This window comes from Stegostoma tigrinum, chromosome 18, assembly GCF_030684315.1.
Source record: "Stegostoma tigrinum isolate sSteTig4 chromosome 18, sSteTig4.hap1, whole genome shotgun sequence".
Lineage (NCBI taxonomy): Eukaryota > Metazoa > Chordata > Chondrichthyes > Orectolobiformes > Stegostomatidae > Stegostoma > Stegostoma tigrinum.
Window position 1 is genome coordinate 16,735,006 of NC_081371.1, and position 26,470 is coordinate 16,761,475.

General features: G+C 43.2%; 2 protein-coding genes across 9 annotated transcripts in view; one reads left to right on the forward strand and one right to left on the reverse strand.

The window, feature by feature from the left end:
- The window catches only part of scube1 (signal peptide, CUB domain, EGF-like 1), a 271,582-nt gene extending 256,980 nt beyond the window's left edge, over positions 1 to 14,602 (forward strand). Inside the window, exons 19-24 of one of the 3 annotated variants that reach the window (XR_007249346.2) lie at positions 1,362 to 1,523; positions 5,569 to 5,766; positions 7,908 to 8,060; positions 9,172 to 9,251; positions 9,358 to 9,993; positions 14,299 to 14,602. Coding sequence is in view for 2 of the 3 variants with exons in the window: in XM_048548867.2 (XP_048404824.1) it covers positions 1,362 to 1,523; positions 5,569 to 5,766; positions 7,908 to 8,060; positions 9,172 to 9,251; positions 9,358 to 9,510 (746 nt within the window). In the remaining variant the exon portion in view is untranslated. Of the gene's footprint in view, positions 1 to 1,361; positions 1,524 to 5,568; positions 5,767 to 7,907; positions 8,061 to 9,171; positions 9,252 to 9,357; positions 11,250 to 14,298 lie in introns of those variants that run through there. The other 2 variants (XM_048548867.2, XM_048548868.2) reach the window with 2 other exon arrangements.
- Positions 11,654 to 26,470, reverse strand: part of efcab6 (EF-hand calcium binding domain 6) — a 93,360-nt gene continuing 78,543 nt past the window's right edge. For 5 of the 6 annotated variants that reach the window (XM_048548862.2, XM_048548861.2, XM_048548860.2 and 2 more), the window contains 5 exons: positions 21,312 to 21,524; positions 19,599 to 19,761; positions 17,764 to 17,948; positions 13,985 to 14,134; positions 11,654 to 12,155 (listed from right to left, as the gene is read on the reverse strand). In XM_048548862.2, coding sequence (XP_048404819.2) covers positions 12,036 to 12,155; positions 13,985 to 14,134; positions 17,764 to 17,948; positions 19,599 to 19,761; positions 21,312 to 21,524 — 831 coding nt within the window. In that variant the 3' untranslated portion in view covers positions 11,654 to 12,035. Of the gene's footprint in view, positions 12,156 to 13,984; positions 14,135 to 14,289; positions 14,401 to 17,763; positions 17,949 to 19,598; positions 19,762 to 21,311; positions 21,525 to 26,470 lie in introns of those variants that run through there. The other variant, XM_048548863.2, reaches the window with a different exon arrangement.

The following is a 26,470-nucleotide window of genomic DNA, read 5'->3' on the forward strand; positions in this document are numbered from 1 at the left end:
AATAATTGTACACTGAAAACATTTTAAAAGCTTTTAAACTTTGGCTGTTTGTATCTGACTTTTATAAAAAAGTTCGACTTTGACTCTCCTTAATAAGACTCCCAATAGTAATGCCTGAAAAACTTTACTACAACCCTTACTCCAGCCTGAAAACCATTACTCCCTGCTTCTTGTTAGTGAGCCACATTGTTACTGTCACTTTTGTACTATGACCTGTATCTTTTCTCACAGGTCTGTTGTGTGGTAAAGCATCAGGTGCCTTCTGGAAATCCATGTATACCACAGCCCACAGCAACAGCATTGCTATCCTCATTGGTTTCTATTACCTCTTCAAAAAAATTCCAGCAAGTTAGTTGAACACTCTTTCCCTTTTGAAATCCATGCCGACTGCTCCAAATAAACCTGTCTTTTTCCAAGCGATTACTAATTCTATTGCGAATAATTGTTTCTCGATTTCTTCCTCCCACTGAAGATAAACAAACTGTTAATTGCTGAAATTATCCTTAAAACATTTCTTGTTCAAGGTAGTAATATTTGAAATTCTCCAGTCTTTGGGCACCTTCCCCAAGTTCAGAGAAGACTGAAAAATTGTGGCCAGATCCCCACTTCTTTCTGTCCTCACTTCCTTCAGAATCCCTTGAATGTGTTTCATCTGGTTCCAGTGCCTTTTCAACTTTTCTGTTAACAATCTGTCCAAGATTTCTTCCTCATACATGGGCAGCATCCGCTTTATAAAGACAGGAGCCTTGACCTTCAATTTTCCTCATATCTGGCAGATGTTGTTTTCACATTAAAAGGTGTTAAATAGATACAACTTAAATTGTGTTATGATAACAAAGTGTGGAGCTGGATGAACACAGCAGGCCAAGCAGCATCTCAGGAGCACAAAAGCTGACGTTTCGGGCCTAGACCCTTCATTAGAGAGCATCTCTGATGAAGGGTCTAGGCCCGAAACGTCAGCTTTTGTGCTCCTGAGATGCTGCTTGGCCTGCTGTGTTCATCCAGCTCCACACTTTGTTATCTTGGATTCTCCAGCATCTGCAGCTCCCATTATCACTTAAATTGTATTATGGTAGTTTTGATCTCTCAGTCAAGGATATTCTCTGATATTGGCACTCTGACATCAATCTTAACCATTCTATTTTTGAATTCTAAAAATCATTATCCTGTTCACATGTTTGATAATGTCACAACAGGAAATCTTTATTGGCAGCCTAATTACTTCCTTGTTCAAATAGTGACCTTTCTAGTCCTTTAAAAATATTGTGGTGTTATATTTGGTTTTGTATAGACATTTTTGTCAGCATATATCATTCATTGCTTTGAGAAAATAGTTTTACTGTTCGTAAACCTTTCCACAGTTCATTGTTCTCCTGGTCACTATTACAACTCCACCACACACAGATGCATTAGATGTCCAGTAGCAACTTATCAGCCTGAGTTTGGCCAAAACTACTGTATTACCTGTCCTGGAAATACAACGACAGATTTTGATGGCTCCACAAATGTCACGCAATGTAAAAGTAAGTAATCGCCAATGTATTCTCTGGTTTGTGTTTAAAATTTTGGTTCTCTGCAATAAAACAGCAGATCTTGCAATAATCAGGCGTCAAAGACCGGAAGATAGGGAGCAATTCCCAGAAGCAACATTGTGTTTTTAGAATGTCAATTTTTTTTTACTTTAGAATGAAATTGTAACTAGGAGTCTATTGTCTTGCTTGTAATCAGTCAATGACAATATTGCAGCACATTGACATTAATGGAAAAGATAGTTGGACAAGATGTAGACGAGCTGCCCGCTCACTATTACCAGTGATTCTGCAAAAACACAGAAGGATTCCCTTCCACATAACAGAATATGTTCCATATGTTCTGTTTCCTGACTTTTTTTTCTAAAGATACACAATTATAATAATAAATGTTGCAACACTATTTATACTGTAGTAAATGTTTTGCATTGTGATATTGTAGCTCCATGTATGAAAGTCTCTGAAACATTCAGGTAGTTTTCTAATGCAACCTGATCCACTCACAGTGAAATTTCTTTGTAACTTCTGACTGTTATCAAAAGGCTTTAGATTTGTTGGTATATTACTTTCTTTCTTACCACTGCAACAACAATTTTAAACATGACCTTCCACAAAGCTGTGCTCAGATCTCACCTTTAAGCTCTGTTCCGTTTGCGGTAAAATTGCTGGGAGTTGCATACTTTTACATCTTCCTGACCTGCGCTGATTTCTACATAATGTCACTTTACCCATTATTTGGTGTCCCCATTCGTATCGGACCTCTGTTCTTGACAAGCCTTAATCAATTGAGCTGAAAACCAGTTTCCGCCTGTTGAAGTAGAACGTCCAATTTTTTCTTCTATCATCAAACGTGATTATCCTGTCCCTGCACATCAGTCATGTACGCCTCTCATGCACCCCAGTTTGTCCACGAGCTCATCTTTTAGGAATAGAAACTCGGATAAATGATTGCATGGAAGAGTTATTTGAGCTTGCTTCCCCGGCATAGGTTTTTTTAAAAATTTGTTCACAGTAAGAGGGTCTCACTGACCGGGCCAGTATTTATTGCCTATCCCTAATTGCCCTTAGTGAAGCTGGTAGTGACCTGCCACCTTGATTTGCTGCGAAAGGTACACCCACAATGCTGTTAAGAAGGGAGCACGCTAACAGTGAAGGAATGATGATATATTCCCAAGTCAGGATGGCCTGTGGCTTGCAGGGAAACTCGCAGATAGTGTTCCTGTGCACCATCTGCCCTTTTCCTTCATGCGTTTAGAGGTATTTTCAAAGGAGCCAGGGTGAGTTGCTGAGTTGCTGTAGCACATCTTGTTGATGGAACATACTGTTTCCAGTGCATCAGTTGTGAAGGGAGTGATTTTTTGAGGGTGGTGGATGGGATGTTCATCAAATGTGAAGCTTTAACCTACATTTTTTTTGAGCTTCTTGCATGACATTGGAATTGCACAACGAACCGTTACACTTTAGGCAGTTGGAAAGTATCTATAACTTGTGCCTGGCACTTGGCTAGGTTTCAGGGCATCAGAGAGGGTGTTACTCATTGTAGAATTCCTAATCTCTGACCTGCTCTTGTAGCAACAGTACTTTTATAACGGGTTCTGTTCAGTTTCTAGTTAATGGTAAGACCACCAGAAAGTTGATAGTGGGTGATTCTGTCATACATTGCGTTTGCTTCAGTAAATGATGGGTGACAAATGATGTTTGAACACTATTCAGTTATCAGTGAACATCCCTACCCTGACCTTATGATGGAGGAAAGGGCTTTGAAGCAGCTAAAGATGGTTGGGTCTAGGACACGACCTTGAGGAGCTCCTGCAAGTATGTCTGAGATGACTGACCCCCAACAACCACAACCATCTTCCTTTTGTTCTAGATCCGACTCGACAAGTGGAGAGTTCTCCCTCTGACTCCAATTTAGTAGACGTTCTTGATGCCATATTCAGTCAAATCCTCCCTTGACGCCAAGGACAGTCATTCTCATCTCATCTTTGGCTCTTTAGCTCTTTTGCACATGTGTAGATGAAGACTGTAATGATGTCAGGAGCTGAGTGGCCCTGGAAGATCCCATTATGAGCATTATTGAACAGCTTATTCTGAGCAAGTGCTGCTTGATAGCATTGTCATCGAAACTCTTGAGTAACAATGCTACTTAGTTAGCCAGAAATGTATACGATCTGTAACAGTTTGACATGGTGAGGACAGCATCCTTATGTTCGGCTGATGGACTTTGCTCATCACTTTCCTTGTCTCTCGATCCATCTGCTATCAGAAGGTAACAGTTGCCTGACAAGGACAGCCCTGTGAACATGAACACTTGATGCTAGACCATGTTTCTAGCGGCTGATAGATCACACTGCATTAAATACCCATTTGAATCCTTCTAGCCAATTAACACAGGACAGCTACCCACAACATCAGGCTAACCATTTGCCCCTTGCCATCTTGACCTTCATCTAAAAGTTTTCATTCCTGTTTGGGAGTTAAACCTTCAACTTCATAAACACTGCCTTGATAATGGGGTAGATACAGCGCCTGATGATTCTTTTATCATCACCTCATGGAACAGCAGGGCCTTGATGGTTTTTATTGTCACCCTCCTTTTGTCCTTGTTTATTAGAAATTTTTCTGTTGGGCGAAAGATGGTTACTGGCTTTAGTAGCAGTTGTGTGATGTTTAATACTACACAATACTGGGGGGAACAAATCAGTTTTAAAGGGTGTCTACTTTCTGGATGCTTCAAATAGCTGCAGTGGCTTTTTCAGCCTTTTTCTAAGCTGACTTTTGAATCAATCTGCGCTGAGCCATCCAGACCAAATGATTGAATCCTTCTGCTATTGATCCAGTAGCCCTTTTATGCTGTCATGGAGTACTTCCTGCAGATGGTGCTTCATGGTTCCGAGCTATCTCACTTGCAAATGGACAGTGTTGTCTCAAATTGATTCTGACGCCACCCTGACAATCGTAAGGTACAAGGTGTTTAAAGGTCACTTTCCGTTACTGGGTGTATAATAGCTTGGTGGCTTGACTGCGGCATTTGGGAATCCTTCAATGTGGGTCTTTCCTATCCGATCAGCCTGTACCCCCAGAAGCTCACCCCCTCCAGATTGCTACCTCCAAGCTTCACACTGCTGGAACAAAAACAAAGTTGCTGGAAAAGCTCAGTAGGCCAGGCAGCATATGTGAAGGAAAGATCAGAGTTAACGTTTCGGGTCCGGTGACCTTTCCTCACAGCTCTGAGGAAAGATCACCGTACCCAAAACGTTTTTTGTCTTCACAAATGCTGCCAGGCCTGCTGAGATTCTCGAGCAACTTCTGTTGTCGTTCCTGATTTCTGCATCTGCATTTCTGTTGGTTTACACAGTGCCAGCTTGGGTGAAGGAGCTGTCTGACTGGCATCAATGAGGCCACCCCACTCACCTTGTACCCTAACATCCAATGAAACCCCATGTCTGGGACTGACCGTAGTCTCAAGGTACTGAGCACAGTTACGCAGCTGGACAGAAGATCTGTGAACTCTCTGATTGGCCAATAACTCTTGGAGGTAGCACATCCAGTATCAGAGGAATGGAAGCCACGACCTCAGGCAACTAATTCCGTGAGACATGCATAATTTCCCTCTTGACCTCCCAGCTAGTGCTGGAGCTATTGTTCCATGTTAAGTCCTGGCTGTAGGGTCAAGCTCATGGACAGTTTGGAGATGATTACCTGACTTATATCCAGTGTCCCCAGTATAAGAGGAGACCACACTGTCACTTTGAATGCAACGTGTCTGACCCGAAGAGGGAGTAGCAAATTATTGATTTAACTGAAAGGCTGCATGCCTAATTAGAAGGGAAGATGTAAAACGGCAAGTATTACATCTCTTGTGATCATATGGGAAGATCCCACGGGAGAGTAAAGTGAGCTTGGGTGTGAACGGGAGTTAATACTACCTCAGTTTTCAGAAGATGATTCAAGTTTGAGTCAAATGATTGACACTTGGAATATTTTACAAAGGTGACTTTAAATGATGTATGTATTGTTTTGGAACTTTTAACTGAAGATCAGCAATGCGGTGGCGACCTTGGAGAGTACACGGGATTCATTGAATCTCCCAACTATCCTGGAGACTATCCTTCTAATGTGGAGTGTATTTGGAATATAAATCCACCACCGAAGAGGAGAATTCTGATTGTAGTGCCAGAGATTTTCTTACCAATGGAGGATGAGTGTGGAGATGTTTTAGTGATGAGAAAGAGTTGTAAGTAACCACATACTCCATTTATTCACTAGTATTGTGCCCCAAATTTATAGTGTACTTTTTAGAAAGTAATTATGTTATTGTGGATATTTTGATACATACGTTGTCCGATATACTTCAATTTTTTGCTCTCCTCCCTTCACGTCATGTCTGTGTTCTGTTAACTTTGGTTTGTTTCCTTTTATTCCTAGTTTCTGCATTTATTCCTGCCTATGTATCCTTACTCCTTTTACTGACCATTTTCTTTTCATGAAAATAAAGCAGAGAAGAAATAAGTGTCACATCATCTCAATATTGAGAAAGAACGTGTATAGGATGATTTAAAGTCAGCGGTCTGCTCCCAGATATGAATTGTTCATTACCAGTGTGGGATGGTGGGAGATGTGTATCTGAAACCGGCTACCCTACTGTCTCACCACAATTTCTGGGTGGGAATGTCCACTGTTGCACGTTGCATTGCACGTTGTCGCCCATAAGTCACTAGTTAGTCACCACAAGGACCTCCTGCTGCTATCACTGGGCTTAACCCAGTGGCATCTTGGCCATGCCTCAGTGAGACATGTGCAACTGCAACAGCTGAGACAGGTGTATTCATTTCCCCTCAGTGGGAACTGGGACAGACAGGTGTAGGTGGGATCCCTTCATCAACAGTAATCACTGCCTGATCATGAGAATGGCCATCAGCGAGGTGACAGCCAACCCCTGTTCTTGTTTCTGATCTGCCCCATAATCCCACTCAGTGAACACCTCCCTCCCATACTACTTAACAGTGGGCTCCTGGAAATCCATGGGGATGGGTTAGGGGAAAGGGACTATCCTTTTGGTGGCAGCCATCTTGCTGCTGTGCACAGGAGCTGCTTGTCTCTTATTAGCCATAGCACTGGCTGGGTGAGATCTCTGCCCGAGAGGTCCTCGTTCCAGAGAAAGACCTGCAGTAGCCCCAACGTTGCCTTGATTGGCACTAGTGGGTCTTCCTGGAAAGAGGCAAAGTGGGTGTGTCTGTCTGGCAGGCCAGATCCCCGATGCTGTAAGAAGGTTCCACCGTTCCACTCTGTTCCTGTATTCACTGAGGAGTCTGACCTTTGAGTATTTCAATTATTTTCTGTTTTGATTCAATGTTCTACTCATTGATATACTCCATGGGAGCTTCATCCTAGTGTCACATGGAAGTTTGAATATTAAAGCATTAATTTGCTCAAAGTTTCTAGCCATTCTCCTCAATGTGAACAAAATTGGACCAGAATTTACATCTAAAGTCTTTTGCACAATTGTGTTTAAGCCATGAGACACAGGTTATATATATTACTGCCATGATCATTCTGCATCAGCTACAAGGTAAAAGCTTAAGCAAAAATTTCAATTTCAATCTGTACTCCCAAACCCAGAAGGTGGTATCATAAATATTTATAACACATGAATATTGTGAGATTTATTGCAGAAAAAGATTATTTTCCAAAAACATTAGGATGTAAAATAAGTTACATAGTTCTACCCATCTGAAAGGCCAGCCCTTGAACCTGGACCCTCTGGCTCAGAGGTGGGGTGTTACACCCTGTGCCTTCAGCCCTGTAATATGTTAGGTGGATGGGCAGCGAGTTTGCCAAATGTAAAAAAAGAAAAGTCAGTTAGACTTGGTAAATCTATTGACCTGATTACATATGCTGCTCACCCCATACCACAGCAAGGGCAGTCAGTTGGGCAAGTGTGGGTAGGTGGTTTTTCATGGGAAAAGGCTAGAAAGAAGTGGGTACATTTTGTTCGTGGTAGCATACTCCATAAGACGTCAGCTCCTTCCTTCCACACTGCCTACCTGACAAATTCTGACCACGTCCACATCTTCCTCACTCTGAGCAGTTGGACAATGCACCCCTTACTCCTCGATACCCAATCTATATTAGCCATTTGCAACTTCAGAGGAAGGGATTGCTGGGGCTTCAAACCACAGTAATACCAGAGCAGATATGGCATAATTTTGATGGATGGAGGCTCATAAATTGGCAGTTTATTGATCTGTGTCCTTGATGCATGCCAAATAGAATTCTGAACCTCGCAGCTTAAAATAAACAATATATGCACTGAAACCAGTCAAGTCTTTGAAAGGTTATTATTTTATGTTGTATTATTTACTGTGTTGTTTGCAGCGTCACCAACATCGATCACAACATATGAAACATGCCAGACCTATGAGCGACCAATAGCATTTACTTCAAGATCTCGAAAGCTGTGGATTCAATTCAAAGCTAATGAGGGGAACAGTGCCAAAGGATTTCAAGTTCCATACGTTACCTATGATGGTAAGGAAATATGGAGATAACATACGTGCAAACTCCACACTGTCAACCAAGTTGGAATTGAACTTGCTGGTCCCTGGTGCTGTGAGGCAGCAGTGCTAACCACGGAGCCACTGTACTGCCCGAGAGATATATTCTCATGAAATAACATTCAAGATGAAAGATAACTATGATCACATGACTAGTATCTACTCTGATAATTTTTTACCTTGAGTGGATATGTAATTTATATACCTTGCATGATAATTTTTATCTAATTCTTGTGGGCACAAAACCAAAGGTTTTATCATTGGATTTTACCCAGTATCTTTGAGTTACACAGACAAATATGATCCTCTAAGAACCAAAAGAACTGTGGATGCTGTAAATCAGGAACAAAAAAAAAGTTGCTGGAAAAGCTCAGCAGGTCTGGCACCATCTGTGGAGGAGAAAATAGAGTTAACATTTTGGGTCCGGTGACCCTTCCTCAGAACTGATGGTAGCAGAAAAACCATCAGTTTATATGCAGAAAATAGGGAGGTTGGTGGGGTAGGGAGTAAACAATAGGATAGAGCCCAAAGAGAGAGAAAAAGACATTTGGACAGACAAAGGAGTTGCTAACGATCAGGTGAATAGTTGTTAATGCGGACTGTTAGTGACTATCAGCAGGGGGTGTGTAATGGCAGGCTGTGAGGCAACAAGGCTCAGTGTGTGGGGTGGGGAGCTGGTACACGGGGGAGTTTAGGCCCTGAAATTATTGAACTCAGTATTGAGTCTGGAGGGTTGGAGGGCGGTCGGGTCCCCAAGTGGAAAATGAGGTGTTGTTCCTCCAGCTTGCGCTGGGCTTCACTGGAACACTGCAGCAAGCCGCAGACAGAGATATTTGCCAAGGAGGAGGGTGGTGCATTGAAGTGGCAAATATGATCCTTTGTTCAATTGCTGTCTCTGATGAGTTAGCTAATGTCAGCCAGCTTTGCAACAATATTGAATCAAAGACCGTTTGTAAACAATATGAACAATGTAATGTTATAGTTCTCTTTAAAACTTACTTTCTTCATTAATTATGCTAAGTAACTGTTGAAAATTTATTTTTAAAAACTGAAATAGAAAATTGCTCTTTGTCTTTCTTGTACAGAGGACTATCAGCAGTTAATAGAAGATATTGTAAGAGATGGGCGTTTGTATGCTTCAGAAAACCATCAAGAAATTCTGAAAGTAAGCTTGTCATTAAGAAGAAAAATTATGCTTATTCTTATGATGTGCAGCAGAAATTTGTTATCAATTCTAATGAAAATGTTCTTAATTGTCTTTTTTAATATAGGACAAGAAATTGATCAAAGCACTCTTTGATGTATTGGCACATCCTCAAAATTACTTCAAGTATACAGCACAAGAATCTAAAGAAATGTTTCCCAGATCATTTATAAAGTTGCTACGTTCCAAAGTGTCCAGATTTTTAAGGCCATATAAATAGTTTTGGTGGTTTTAAAATGCTATTTTACTGCATTCTGAATGAAGAGGTATCCCTCCCTTCAACACTGGCGTCATGTTTCTCCTCAAAAAAAAATCTGTTTAATAGTCTTCAGTTTTACTTTAAACGTTTTTCCATTCTTCCTCAGTGAAGAACCTATCCTCAAATGATATAAAAGCAGTTATCCTGCTCTGAGTTAATAATATTCCTCTGAAAGCAGAAAGAATTTAGGAAGTTATACATGCATTTAACTTCAGCTGTAAATTTGTGCACTGCAAATTGCTTTCTGCCCTTTCTTACATGTTCAAAGAACAGGTGATTCTAACAGAAAGTGACCTCTATTAAAAGTATTTTCATTTTCAGTCTCTTCTACAGGAAAGAAAGGTAATCCTGTAGAACAAAAACATTCTTTTCAGTATGTTGGAAAATTGCAGAAATTGGCAACTACCTGCAAAAGTATCAAAGTGATGCAATAGCAATAAAGATGTAAGTAATATTTGGAATTTAATTGCACTTGAATTTTATATTTGAAACAATTTAGAGGGAAAAGAAAGGCTAAGTTGTATTCTCCTTGCATTTTATGTCTTACCTAAAATTACTGTTTGAATTGTGTGGATTCATAACTGTCCTTCAGAGATGAATCAGAATTGCAACAACTATTCTAATTTCATGTGTTGAGCAATCAGAGAAGAGATCATATTCTTTCTTCCTTCCTTCCTCTGATGCAGGTACACAATCTCTTTATTCTTTCTATATATATATATATATATATATATATATAAAGTTTTTCTTTAAAAGAAAACAACATTTTCTTAAATGGACACACAATTTTAATGTTTACTTTTATCATTTCTTGGGTGGAAGAGGAAAAGTTATTCCCAGTATATTTCCCGATAACACAATATGTTGGTGAATGCAGAAATGTTGTGTTTGAATGGTTAGTAATCCTTCCCCTGATAAGGAAAATCTGTGTAGACCGTCTCAGCTCATTTTGGTACAGCCATATTGGTTGTTCTTAGCTGAATAGATGAAGTGGTGATGATAATTGGATAAACACTGTTTCTTTTTCAAAAATGCATTCTCTCGTGTATTTATGCTACTGATTTCATGCTGTAATGGTAGCAAAGCTACTAGCTGATATACTAACTGGAATAGGCAGGTGTTCCTGTTAATCTGAAGTTTCGTTATCTGTACAGAACTGGAAAGTGTTTCTTTTGTTGTTTTTCTCCCATTCTTAGGTTACTGGGTCTGATTGATACTTTACCTAAGCTTAAAAAAAAATGTAGATGCTGCTTTATAAGCATTATTACCAATATGTAAATTATGTACAAATGTTGGCAATGTTTTCCATACAAAATTAAGTTAATATTTACCATGGTTGATAGAGGAAAAAAGTTAAAATACAACTGTATAAACTGCAATAAGATTTTGTTACTTTATATACATGGCTATGGTCTAGGCTTACAGTAAGAGCTCCACACAGTTGTGTTAATACTGCCAGTTTTTTTTTAATCATTGTAAATGTAACCTATATAGCTTTACCCATTTTACTTGGTCTTTTCTTGTCTCCGTATTTAGTTTAATTAGACCTCAAAAGGAGGCTCATATGGATTTGTTTGTTTAATCATTTTCATAATAAACCACAAAGGTTACTTTAAAAAGAGAAATGTGTCTTTTTATTGGAAATTGGAGAACCAGGGATAGTACACCCTCCCATCAATCAACTAATCTTTTATCCATCCTAAATAAGTTGGTCACTGTGCTATGAATTCTTATTTTGTATGGTAGTCTTTTCTCCAGCATCTAGTCAAATACCTTCTAGGAATCTCAGTGCACCACATCAACAGACTCCGTTTATCCACAATGCTTCTTAGTTCCTTAAAAAATACTAACAAATTGGTGAAGCACCATTTTGCCTGATTACCTTGTGTGGTTGTCTGATTGTCTATAAAAACTTTCGGTTCCACTACAAAGCAAATTCAATGCTAATTTTTCTCTCATAATTCATAAATAAAGGAGTTAATAAAAGTTATTGATAACAGATCTATTGTATTCTAAAAGAAACTATTATTTCTGGTGCACAACCAGTGCAAAAAATACCCAGAATTTGATTGGGAAATAATTTTTATTGAATTATTTTGTCCATTTTAACACAATAGATGACAGATTACTTTAGTGGTAATGATACCATTTTGAATATGTTACCAGTTAATCTCCAAGAAATATTCTTAGCAGTGCATAAGTTTCAGTTTGATTGTTATATTTAATAATATTCATTTAGCTAGTCATGTATGACCTTTCTAATATTCCTTAGCCAATAACACAAGGTTCATTTTTTATAAATTGTTCTTAGAAATAGAATTCTTAAATATTGAAAGTGAAGAAAGTCAAAACCAGTATGCTACTAGTTGGACAAAATCAGCGATAATGCTGACCATCTAGGAGACTGCTTTATCTCCGATAGCTGTTACAATATCACTGCAAATATTTTTAATGCGTAGAGGGGAAAAAAACAGAACTAGACATTATCAGAGGAACGCTCGCAGAAATTCATTGTATGAGATTGTTCCTTTTAGATGCTTGTCATAATAAGACGACAAGTAGTAAAACTCCTCCTCAGTTATGTTGATACCATACTGCCGCAGAACCTACACAAAGCAAAAAGAGAACACATATGCAGATGAAGCTCATAATTGAGGAAACTACACAGGATGATATTAATACATTAAAATATTTGAGTGAACACCTTTTAACATAGCTTTTCTTTAAGCACCATTATGTCCAGAGTCTTGTTCTAGGTCATTTTTCAAGAAAGGAACGTTGTGTTGAGTTTTGTGCATGACAGAAAGAGAAAGCCAGCAGCAGAAAACAGCAGGTACTGACTGGCAAATGGGGGGGTGATGGATAGAAAAGTGAAGACAAATGAACTGGAAATAACTTTAAAACCAGTAATAGGTCAAGTATTGTACACCATTACGACAAGAAGCGACACATGTAGAAAGGTTAAACATTCCAAGTTTGGCATCTGCTCACTTTCACAACAAATAGTAGTAGACTGTTGCTTTTGTTTTAAAAGTCCATCCTTATCTTTCTCGTCATGGTGACAGAGCCGTGCCGCTTGGAAACAGACCCTCAGTTTAACTCATCCATGGCAACCAGATATACTAATCGCATTTTCCAGCATTAGGCCTATTTCCCCACTAACTCCTCCTTTTATTCATGTATCCATCCATTTGTCATTTAAATGTTAATTGTACCCACCTCCTATGGCAGTTCATTTCATGCACTCACCACCCTCTGCATGAACAAGTTGCCCCTTAGGTCCCTTTCAAATCTTTCCCTTCTCACTTTAAACCTAGGCCCTCTAGTTTTGATCTCCAGTACTCTGGGGGAAAAGACCTTTGGTTATTCACTGTATCCATGCTCTTCATAATTTTATGAACCTCAATAAGGTCACCCCTAAGCCTCCGACGCTCCAGGGAAAATAGCCACAGACTAGACTGTTCAAACCGTCCAACCCCAGCAACGTTCTTGAAAGGGTTCACAAAATTCTTCCTGCAGCAGGGAGACCAGAATTCCACACAGTCTTCCAAAAGTGACCTAACTAATGTCCTGTGCAGCCACAAGAGCCTAACACTGATACTCAATGTGCTGACCAATAAAGGCAAGCATACCAAATGCTTTTTCGCTATCTAGTCTACGTGTGACTCCACTTTCAAAGAACTATGAACCTGCACTCCCAGGTCCCTTTGTTCAGCATTGAGTGTATAAGTCCACCCCTGATTTGCTTTTCCAAAGTTTAACATCTCACATTTATCTAAATTAAACTCCATCTGCCAATCCTCAGCCCATTGGCCCATCTGGTTAAGATCCCTTTGTACTCTGAGGTAACCTTCTTTGCTGTCCATTACACCTCCAATTTGGAGTCATTTACAAACTTACTAACGATACCTCCCTACGTTTACATCCAAATCCATTATATAAATGGTGAAAAGCAGTGGACCCAGCACTGATCCTTGTGGCACACCGCTGGACATAGGCTTCAAATCCGAAAAGCGACCCTCGTCACCATCCTCTGTCTTCTACCTTGCTAACCAGTTTACCATGCAGAATCTTGTCGAACACCTTACTGAAGTCCATGCAAATCACATCCATCACCACTTTGCTCTCATCAATTCTCTTTGTTACTTCCTCAAAAAACTTGCTAGCAAGACATGATTTCCCACAAACATCTATCCCTGACTATCCCTAATCAGTCCTTGCCTTTCCAAGAACACGTGAATCCTTTCCCTCAGGGTTCCCATCACCGATGTCACGTTCACTGGTCTATAGCTTCCTGGCTTTTCCTTACCACCTTTCTTAAATAGTGGCACCATGTTAGCCAACCTCCAGGTCTTCCGGCATCTCACCCGTGTGGTTATATCTCAGCAAGGTGCCCAGCAATCACTTCCTACAGATTTAATTATAGAAGACAAACCTGTCGAAATTGAAAAAGTGAGATGTACCCACTCCCAGTATCATCATAGGCTTTGAAAGTACGGCGCATTAGCTTCCAACATTTTGTTATACATGGCTGGATCCGCATCATTAAGTCAGTAAATATCTCATGTTCAGTTCCTGGACTCATCTGTAAGAGAAAAATGTTCCATGAGCAAATCAGAGGCTGTGTGGTTGAGTCTAACAGGGAAAAAAAATGAGAAAGCCAACATGGGAGAAGTGAAGCAAGAGGAGTCAGGTGCACTGGAGGAAAAGATGTCCATAATATTGACAACCTGCCTCTTGCTTTTTCAGCTGCTAAAAAGTGATCAACTCTTCCGGCTAAATGCCTCGCCCTTCAGTTTTATAGGAAACATAAGCAATGCTTTATCCACCCATTCAACTTCAAGTGCACATCTACAGGAAAAGAAATGAAAGAGTTATAGCTGAAAGGTAAGGGCTGTGAAAGAGAGTCAGAAAGAATTTGTACATTTGGCTGCTTGACTGTGAAACAAGCCTACTCCATTTTCCAGTTGCAACATTTACAGAGCTTTGTTTGTAATGCAGAAGGTAAACGTGGTGATTCTGCTCAGCACAAACAGATCAAAGCAGTGAAAACCAGTGCTGCATTACCGTGCCACTACATCAATATTTATTTTTGCTTTATTGATAATTGCAATGTATAAAAATTCTATCACATTGGTTATTAAAAGAAAACTGTTTATCAGCTATTTTTTGCTTGCTTAATTCTTTTTCCTTAATGTGCAGTTTGTCAGCTGTACATCTGCATAAAAATTATGGTAGACAATATATGCTAGTGGGATACATCTCATGCACATAGTCATCTCTTCGAAAATCACTTCAGCACACTAACAAGACATTGAGGGTTCATCAGTTAGTTAAACATGCCAATTTCCTAGTGAAAACGGACAAATTAATTCACAAATGGTTGCAAGTGAAGAGAAGGCCAGGTAGAAAATGTGACAAGCACATCACTTTTAATTATAGACTACTGTTTTCAGGCACATCAATGAAAGAAACATGGGACATGCTTTTAAAGTTTAATTGTAGGACGTTGTTTCCAGCAATGAAGGCCTGGATCATATTTCACATCCTACAATGGAATTCAGGCATACCATCTTTTGAAGCAGAGATGAGCGAGTGAGTAGCTGACTTAGGCAACCAGCTTGTAACTGATGTCCATTTCAAGCCCACCGACTCCCACAGCTACCTAGAATACACCTCCGCCCACCCACCCTCCTGCAAAAATTCCACCCCCTATTCCCAATTCCTCCGCCTCCGCCGCATCTGCTCCCACAATGAGGCATTCCACTCCCGCACATCCCAGATGTCCAAGTTCTTCAAGGACTGCAACTTTCCCCCCACAGTGGTCGAGAACGCCCTTGACCGCGTTTCCCGCAACACATCCCTCACACCCCGCCCAAAGAGGATCCCCCTCGTTCTCACACACCACCCCACCAACCTCCCGATACAACGCATCATCCTCCGACACTTCCGCCATCTACAATCCAACCCCACCACCCAAGACATTTTTCCATCCCCACCCCTGTCTGCTTTCCGTACAGACCACTCTCTCCGTGACTCCCTTGTTCGCTCCACACTGCCCTCCAACCCCACCACACCCGGCACCTTCACCTGCAACCGCAGGAAATGCTACACTTGCCCCCACACCACCTCCCTCACCCCTATCCCAGGCCCCAAGATGACTTGCCACATTAAGCAGAGGTTCACGTGCACATCTGCCAATGTGGTATACTGCATCCACTGTACCTGGTGTGGCTTCCTCTACATTGGGGAAACCAAGCGGAGGCTTGGGGACCGCTTTGCAGAACACCTCCGCTCGGTTCGCAATAAACAACTGCACCTCCCAGTCGCAAACCATCTCCACTCCCCCTCCCATTCTTTAGGTGACATGTCCATCATGGGCAGCCTGCAGTGCCACAATGATGCCATCCGAAGGCTGCAGGAACAGAAACTCATATTCCGCTTGGGAATCCTGCAGCCTAATGGTATCAATGTGGACTTCACCAGCTTCAAAATCTCCCCTTCCCCCACCGCATCCCAAAACCAGCCCAGTTCGTCCCCTCCCCCCACTGCACCACACAACCAGCCCAGCTCTTCCCCTCCACCCGCTGCATCCCAAAACCAGTCCAACCTGTCTCTGCCTCCCTAACCTGTTCTTCCTCTCACCCATCCCTTCCTCCAACCCAAGCCGCACCTCCATCTCCTACCTACCAACCTCATCCCACCTCCTTGACCTGTCCGTCTTCCCTGGACTGACCTATCCCCTCCCTACTTCTCCACCTATCTTCTTTTCTCTCCATCTTCAGTCCGCCTCCCCCTCTCTCCCTATTTATTCCAGAACCCTCACCCCATCCCCCTCTCTGATGAAGGGTCTAGGCCCGAAACGTCAGCTTTTACCCTCCTGAGCCTGCTGTGTTCATCCAGCCTCACATTTTATTATCTTGGATTCTCCAGCATCTGCAGTTCCCATTATCAATGAAATATGAACACTTTCTTTTGGAGATTTTAGAATCAGAAGAATATTAAAATTTTAAAAATTTACATTTTTCTTCAAATCCAAGATATCCCTTGTGACTTACCCCTTTTTGTCAGAAAGACAACTCTTGTAATTCATAGCTATTTTTTCATTTAATTACGTGTAATCTATATATTGTCCAATTTTCTTACAATGATGAACCTGTTTCTAGCAGATGCTTGTGTGGGTGCAAGGGAAGGAGAGATTGAGGACAACTGACTACTACATTGCAGTCATAAAGTCATACAACATGGAAACAGGCCCTTTGGCCCAAACTGATCCATGCTGACTATGGTGTCCACTCAGCTAGTTCCAATTGCCTGCATTCGGTCTATATCTCCCTCAACCCTTTCCATCCATGTACCTGTACAAATGTGTTAAGTGTTGCTATTGTTCCTGCTTCAACCACTTTCCCTGGCTACCTGTTCCATATACATACCACTTTCTGTGAGAAGAAGTTGTCCCTCAAGTCCTTAAATCTTTCCTCTCACCTTAAACCTATGCCCTCTCATTTTCAAATCTTCATCTCTGGGTAAAAGACTAAATGCATTCATTCTATCTATGCCCCTCATGATTTTATACACCTCAATAAGGGCACCTCTCAGTCTGCTACGTTCCAAGGAATAAAGTCCTATCCTGGCCCACATCTCCCTATAACTCAGGACTACTAGTCCTGGCAACATTCTCATAAATCATCTTTGCACACTTTCCAGTTTAACCTTGTCTTTCCTATAACAGTGTGACCAAAACTGTGCACAATATTCCAAGTGCAACCTCACCAATGGCTTATGTTACAGTGGAATAACATCCCAACTCCTATACTCAATGCCCTCTTCACCACCCTGTGTTGCCACTTTCATCGAACTATGTAATTGTACTCCGAGGTCCCTCTGTTCCACAGCACTCCTCAGGACCTTATCATTTACTGTCTAAGTCCTACCTTGGTTTGACTTTCTAAAGTACAACATTTCACACTTGTCTGTGTTGAATTGCATTTGCCAATCCTCAGCCCACCTCCCTCTTTGACCAATCTATATTGAGACCTCAAAATTTGGCAATCACTCGCATTGAAACTGCTGCAATTCCACAAAACCAATAAGTTACCCTGCCTAATTAATGAAAATAGACCGAAAACGTAAGCCTGCCCAAGAAAAGCACTAAACAGTACATAATTCTTTGGATATGTCTGAAAAGTTTGTTTTATTGGTCATTATACATACTGGAATCTTTGGATGTGGGATTCTCATCCTCTCCGGCGGATTAACGTCTAACGGCCCCAGTGAGAGAACAACACGCCGAAGAAATTTATTGTACGCAAAACGCCCAGTGTTCTTGATATCATATTTTTTTGCCAGCTGTTGGAATTCTTCTGGTTTAACTATTAAGCAAAACTTCTTCATGATAGCTGGAAGTCAAACATTTGAATACAAACATCATTTTCACTTGGGTTAATTTACTGAGCTGAGTGTGAAATTGAAATTAAATTTACACGACTGTAGCCGTGACTACATTCAGATCTACTGAAGATTGCTTTGGGGTAAAGAGCGTTCAAGAATATTTATTTAAACTTTATCACAAAACTGGTCCTGACAAGACAAATAAGTAATGTGATATAGTCCAGAGAACATATGCGAAATTGGACAGTAGAAAAATGGCTTCTAAAAAGCAGGTGCATACCTGACAATGTGACATCAGGTATACTATGTAGTTAAATTGAAGAGCAGGATGTTGTCATCATGTAAACTGTTGATACTTCATGTACTTTGTGGGTATGTCTCTCATTCAATGGCAGAATCTTATAGGGTTTGAGTAATGTGGTCTATGGCCAGATATATGCCACAATCAGATGAGAAGTCCTTTGAGGTCCAACTAATGTTGAGGATAATTTGTTCCATCTTTTAGTCATTTTTAACCTTGCTGTACTATGCTACACTGTTGGAGTGGGCGAGACTCGAATTTAGGCTTTCTGGCCCAGAAGTAGGCTTGGTGTGCACTGGTAGGCACCCACGCTCAGAGTTTGGGCCAGACTGCATCTCACCCCCCCCCCCCGTGCTCTCTCAGCTCCTTCACTTTGCACACACTGCCATGCTCACAGCATCCTTGTCTCACCAATTGGTGCAGTCACACAACCAGACAGCTTGCCTTGCTGGTCAACTGTCTTCAGGCAAGAGGCTGTACATCTTACTGCATGGCTGTGTGCTATATCTATCTCATACTGACTCCATCTTCTTGTGGCTCACATGGTAAACACACTGCATGCTCACCAACAAGAAGCCATATCTGAAAGTCAAGGGAGGAGGCTTCAGCTCAATCCATGGAGGAACCTGTTAGTCAGTGTTCTCAGCCCAGTTCGTCAAAGGCAGGCTTCTGGAATGGTCAGCCAACTCACGAGGGTGATTCTTGTCTGGGAATCACTGTCCCTGTAGTTCAGGAAGTGGATCCCAGCCAGTCTTCCAGCTTTCTTACAATCGTCACTCTGAGGAATAGGATTCTTAACACTCCTCATCCAGGGCTGTCTGTCTATAAAGTTCCCTTGAAGCGGGTGGGCCATAGTCAGTCAGTCAGTCAGTCAGTCAGTCAGTCAGGTCTGTGCACAGAAACTATGGGGAAAAGGTTTACTAAGTAGGAAGTTCATGAAACTGATTCCCACAACAGAGAAGGCAGTTTCATTTTAATTGGGTAACATGAAGGAGGCATGATTATTGCAATTAATAATAAGCTTATTATTTCACAAAAATCTCTACAGTGTGGAAGCAGGCTCATCGAGTCCACGCCGACACTCTAAGGACCATCACATTCAGACAAACCCCACTACCCTATCCCTGTAACCCTTCATTTCCTCTGGCTAATCCACCAAGCCTGCACTGCCCTGGTCGCCGTGGACAATTTAACAAGGCCATCTTTGGACTGTGGGAAGAAACCCACACGTACAGAGCGCATACGCAAAATCCACACAGACAGTTGTCAAAGGGCAGTATCAAACCTGGGTCTCTGGATCTTTGTGGCCCACCATCCTGCCCATTATTATTTAAAACAAACAAAAATGGATGCAAACCCTTAAAATCTTTGGTATCAATTTCACCCCGTTTTTCAGCGTCCTTCTCTTTGCATTCCTTCTCGATTGCCTTCCAGATTTTGGTAACATCTTTCTTCAGCTTCTGTTCAATCTCCTCGCAGTTCATTGAAGGTGTCACAGAGGCCCATTGTTGAGCCAACTCCTGCAAAATACAAAATAAAGTATCAATGATTTGCAAGAACAGACACTGTCATTTCACAGTGACAACGTCGTTGTTTCAGAACATAATATCAGATTTGGCAAATAAAAGTTGTTCTTTGAGATTATAGGTCACAACATAATTGGAAAAGTACACACTGTGCATGAAACATGGTTCATAAGCATGCTGAAAGTATTGAAGTGATAGATGAAAAACAGTCAGGTATGAAGTATAAAAGTTAAAGCTAGGCATTTCAAAAAGGAAGGACTGGGTGTTTTGATTTATGATTTTCAATTTTGAGCATAATTATACAGGATTCTAACGCATACTTCTCTATTTGTAATGTTTGCAGTTTCTTTACTCAAAATGGGTATTGCTTGGACTGGAGAATTGCTCACCATTGTATTTGTAGCTCAGTGACCATAATCAAGCATTAGATACAGATGCTGAAAGATTCCCTCTATGATACTGCAACAAAGTAGCGCAACCCAATCTCAAAAACTGAGCACTAAAAACAGAAAATACTCGAAACATTCAATGCACCCATCAACTATTGTGGAGACGGGCAAGTAAGGTTAATTTTCAGGCCTCTGGAGCAAGATTGTCAATGAATTACAAAAAAGCAACTCAGTTAATTCACACTTATTTGAATACTGATTAATAAAATAAGTTCATTATTTGAAAATGATTTCCATCGATATTTTGCTATCTGTTGAGATTCATTTCTAAACAAATCGATAACCTACAAAAGTGGCAACACAGCTTTTCTGAAAATATTCTCAAAGGCTCTCGCCACCTTATTCTGATAAGTAAACCTAAATGATCAAGAGGTAATTGCAGTTTTGTTGAGGAGTGGAGGTTAGAAAATCAGAAGCGTAAGGAGTTGAGGGAACAAGATGTAATGTTTTGAGGGGTGGACTTTCATGTGACATTTGAGTCAGATTATGTAGAAGGGATGTGGAGACCAATGGGCAATAAGGGAGAAGGCTGAGCGTTACAGGGGTTGGAGGATCAATGGTGAGTTAAGCAGGAGAGTGAGGTGGAGGGAGCTGGTTCAGTTGGACAGTTACCCACAGATTAGACGTGATTCTAATTAGTCTTACATTTCCTTGGTAACCACACACATAATAAAGTCTCTCTCCCCCAAGTTTCTTACTCGAGGTCAGAGTTGAAGACGTTCATGTAGGGTCTGCGGTAGCTGGGGAATGGCCTGTTGAAAATTCCTGAAAAATTACTGCAGAGTCAATGTAATGGGAGTTCCACTGGGTCCCAATACACGTAGCTTTGGGGTTTTTGGACTATCCAGACACCAAAAATCTGGGCAAAATAAATAGAGAACTAATTGAGAAACAAACTACGGATTATTTAAAAGAAGTAAAAAAAAGGGCCAGAAATTACTGGGAAAATAATGATGCATTGATTGTATTTGCCTTTGTTAATTTGCACAAGATCTAGCATTGGAGCCGAGAAATATATTGCAGGAAAACAGTGAGGTAAAAAGCAACATGTGTGGTCCAATGCTTTGTTCAGAATGATAAACAACTAGACAGTACCTTGCTATCACTGTGGATAGAAAATGAAGTTTTGGGGCGCCTAGGTTCAGAAGCAGGCCGACTCCCAGATCCAGGTGTTGATGGTTTATGCGGTGATGTATTTCCCTTTGGTTGCGATTCCACTGACTGCTGTCCAGTGAACTGATTCAGAAATTTATGATAATCCAGATTCCCAAAATCATTGACTGGCAAATGGTTCCAGAGATTTTCAAACTGTCGGAAGTATAAATATAAATTAAACACTCAAGTTATTTATTTTCCATTTTTTTGCGAACTATCTGGAGGTGCAAAATATGAAATTAAATGTCATCATAAGCTGATAAAAATTTAACCCAGAACTACATGAAGTTTTCTTAATGTTGGATACTCATGTGTGAATTGATGGCTTCAACCAGTTAGCGTTTGATCATTACAAAGAGAAATGATCCATTTATGGTTGGACATAATCAAAATAAAAAGTGTCAATATCAGGGAGTTAGTGAACCACTTGGCACTGCTAGGGCAGCTGTTCACCAGGTCATGTGCTGTCAGTCAGGAGCTGGCCTTCACACTGCGTGCGTGTAAAGAATTGCCCCAGAGATGGCCAAGAAAGGGAAATTAGAACTCCGCTTCTCCCCCAGGAGATTCTGGTGTGTGGGATATTGCAGAAAAGGGCCATCCACTTTCCTCAGGACCAGCAGAAGAGACCAAGCACCAGACTTTGCCAGTCTGGTTTCAAGTTGCCTCCCAGGTCAGTGCCATTTCCACAGTTCAGAGAAATGCATAGCAATGCCACAAATGAAGAATGACTTTCTATATTCCATCAGGAACGGTGCCATCACCTTCTCTCTGCCATGATGTGGAGGCCCAACCCTTGGACTGGATTGGACAAAGTCAAAAATCATATGAAACCAGGTTATTTGAAATCACATGCTTTTGGAGTGCAGCCCCTTGGTCAATTGCAGTGAGAGGAAAGCACACAGGCACAGAGTTTATAGGCAGAGAGATCACAGGATCACACAACTAGTGTGAGTGGAGTGAACAAGTCGAAAATGACTGACTGACTAACCTCATTGTGCTGCACTTTTCTAGCTTCCACTCTAAAGATAACAAAAACACCATCCCGACAGACAAGGCCTGCACATACACAGGATCTGCTCAGATGAGCAGGAACACAGCAGACACCTGAAGGTTTTGAGGAGATAATGGGAACTGCAGATGTTGGACAATCCAAGATGACAAAGTGTGGAGCTGGATGAACACAGCAGGCCAGCAGCATCTCAGGAGCACAAAAGCTGATGTTTCGGGCCTAGACCCTTCATCGGGGGGGGGGAGAATGGGGAGAGGGTTCTGGAATAAATAGGGAGAGAGGGGGAGGCGGACCGAAGATGGAGAGAAAAGAGATAGGTGGAGAGAAGTGTATAGGTGGGGAGGGAGGGAGGGGTTAGGTCAGTCCAGGGAAGACGGACAGGTCAAGGAGGTGGGATGAGGTTAGTAGTAGGAAATGGAGGTGCGGCTTGAGGTGGGAGGAAGGGATGGGTGAGAAGAAGAACAGGTCAGGGAGGCAGAGACAGGCTGGGCTGGTTTTGGGATGCATTGGGGGGGAGGGGATGAGCTGGGCTGGTTGTGAGATGCAGTGGGGGGAGGGGACGAGCTGGGCTGGTTTTGGGATGCGGTGGGGGAAGGGGAGATTTTGAAGCTGGTGAAGTCCACATTGATACCATTGGGCTGCAGGATTCCCAAGCAGAATATGAGTTGCTGTTCCTGCAACCTTTAGGTGGCATCCTTGTGGCACTGCAGGAGGCCCATGATGGACATGTCGTCTGAAGAATGGGAGGGGGAGTTAAAATGGTTCGCGACTGGGAGGTGCAGTTGTTTATTGCGAACCGAGTGGAGGTGTTCTGCAAAGCGGTCCCCAAGACTCCATTTGGTTTCCCCAATGTAGAGGAAGCCACATCAGGTACAATGGATACAATATACCACATTGGCAGATGTACGGGTGAACCTCTGCTTAATGTGGAAAGTCATCTTGTGGCCTGGGATGGGGGTGAGGGAGGAGGTGTGGGGACAAGTGTAGCACTTCCTGCGGTTGCAGGGGAATTTGCCGGGTACACTGAACTCCGCCCACAACCTCCACAGCCAGCAACCCCAGAGTAGACAACCATACTGAACCCTGCCGAATCTTCACCATCCCCGCAGACCTCCCACTGACTGAGGACGAACGGTCAGTCCGAAGCAAGGGGCTCACCTTTATCCCCCTACAAACACACATCAACGAATACCAGTCACGTTTGGACATAGAGCAGTTTTTCCGCTGCCTTCGCCTCCATGCTTACTTCTTCAACCGGGAGCCTAACCCTCCCTCCACTGACCCCTTCACCCGCTTCCAACACAAGTCCTCCTCCTGGACACCACCCCCAGGCCTCCTACCCTCCCTCGACCTCTTCATCTCCAACAGCCGTCGAGACATTAACCGTCTCAACCTCTCCTCCCCTCTCACCCACTCCAACCTCTCCCCCGCAGAACGGGCAGCCCTCCGCTTCCTCCGCTCCAACCTCAACCTCACCATCAAACCTGCAGACAAGGGTGGCGCAGTGGTAGTATGGCACACTGACCTCTACATCGCCGAGGCCAAACGCCAACTCTCCGACGCCGCCTCCTCCTACAGCCCCCTTGATCATGACCCCACCCCCGAGCACCAAACCATCATCTCCAACACCATCCATGACCTCATCACCTCAGGGGACCTCCCACCCACAGCCTCCAACCTCATTTGTTCCCCACACCTGCACGGCCTGTTTCTATCTCCTTCCCAAAATCCACAAACCTGCCTGCCCTGGTCGACCCATTGTCTCAGCCTGTTCCTGACCCACCGAACTCATCTCCACCTATCTGGACTCCATTTTCTCCCAGTTGGTCCAGGAACTCCCTATCTACGTCCGTGACACCACCCACGCCCTCCACCTCCTGCAGGACTTCCAATTCCCTGGCCCCCAACACCTCATTTTCACTATGGACGTCCAGTCCCTATACACCTGTATTCCTCATGCAGATGGCCTCAAGGACCTCCGCTTCTTCCTGTCCCGCAGGCCCCACCAGTCCCCCTCCACCGACAACCTCATCCGCCTAGCCGAACTCGTCCACACCCTCAACAACTTCCCTTTCGATTCCTCCCACTTCCTACAGACCAAGGGGGTGGCCATGGGCACCCGCATGGGCCCCAGCTATGCCTGCCTCTTTGTAGGTTACGTGGAACAGTCCCTCTTCCGCACCTACACAGGCCCCAAACCCTACCTCTTCCTCCATTACATTGCTCCCCAGAGAAACTCGAACAGTTCATCCACTTCACCAACACCTTCCACCCCAACCTCAAGTTCACCTGGGCCATCTCCAACACATCCCTCACCTTCCTGGACCTCTCAGTCTCCATCTCGGGCAACCAGCTAGTAACTGAAGTCCATTTCAAGCCCACCGACTCCCACAGCTACGTAGAATACACCTCCTCCCACCCATCCTCCTACAAAAATTCCATCCCCGATTCCCAATTCCTCCGCCTCTGCCGCATCTGCTCCCAGGATGAGGCATTCCACTCCCGCACATCCCAGATGTCCAAGTTCTTCAAGGACTGCAACTTTCCCCCCCGCAGTGGTCGAGAACGCTCTTGACCACGTCTCCCACATTTCCCGCAACACATCCCTCACACCCCGCCCCACCACACCTGCCCTAAGAGGATCTCCCACGTTCTCACACACCACCCCATCAACCTCCCGATACAACGCATCATCCTCCGACACTTCCGCCATCCACAATCCGACCCCACCACCCAAAACATTTTTCCATCCCCACCCTTGTCTGCCTTCCAGAGAGACCACTCTCTCCGTGACTCCCTTGTTCGCTCCACACTGCCCTCCAACCCCACCACACCCGGCACCTTCCCCTGCAACCACAGGAAATGCTACACTTGCCCCCACACCTCCTCCCTCACCCCTATCCCAGGCCCCAAGATGACTTGCCACATTAAGCAGAGGCTCACCTGCACATCTGCCAATGTGGTATACTGTATCCATTGTACCCGGTGTGGCTTCCTCTACATTAGGGAAACCAAGCGGAGGCTTGGGGACCGCTTTGCAGAACACCTCCACTCGGTTCGCAATAAACAACTGCACCTCCCAGTCGCAAACCGTTTCCACTCCCCCTCCCATTCTTTAGATGACATGTCCATCATGGGCCTCCTGCAGTGCAACAATGATGCCACCCGAAGGTTGCAGGAACAGCAACTCATATTCCGCTTGGGAACCCTGCAGCCTAATGGTTTCAATGTGGACTTCACCAGCTTCAAAATCTCCCCTTCCCCCAATGCATCCCACAACCAGCCCAGTTCGTCCCCTCCCCCCACTGCATCACAGAACCAGCCCAGCCCATCCCCTCCCCCCACTGCATTCCAAAACCATCCCAGCCTGTCTCTGAGATAATGGGAACTGCAGATGCTGGAGAATTCCAAGATAATAAAATGTGAGGCTGGATGAACACTGCAGGCCAAGCAGCATCTCAGGAGCACAAAAGCTGACGTTTCGGGCCTGGACCCTTCATCAGAGAGGGGGATGGGGAGAGGGAACTGGAATAAATAGGGAGAGAGGGGGAGGCGGACCGAAGATGGAGAGTAAAGAAGATAGGTGGAGAGACCAGCCTGTCTCTGCCTCCCTGAACTGTTCTTCTTCTCACCCATCCCTTCCTCCCACCTCAAGCCACACCTCTATTTCCTACTACTAACCTCATCCCACTTCCTTGACTTGTCAGTCTTCCCTGGACTGACCTATCCCCTCCCTACCTCCCCACCTATACTCTCCCCTCCACCTATCTTCTTTTCTCTCCATCTTTGGTCCACCTCCCCCTCTCTCCCTATTTATTCCAGAACCCTCTCCCCATCCCCCTCTCTGATGAAGGATCTAGGCCCGAAACATCAGCTTTTGTGCTTCTGAGATGCTGCTTGGCCTGCTGTGTTCATCCAGCTCCACACTTTGTTATTATGAAGGTTTTGAGGGATGCCTTCATAACAATGGGGATACGATGCTGAACTCATCAATCGCCAGTTCTGATATGCTACCGCTAAAAACCACAACAATCTCCTTAGAAGACAAACACGGGATATGACTGATAGTGTACCCTTTGTCATCCAGTAC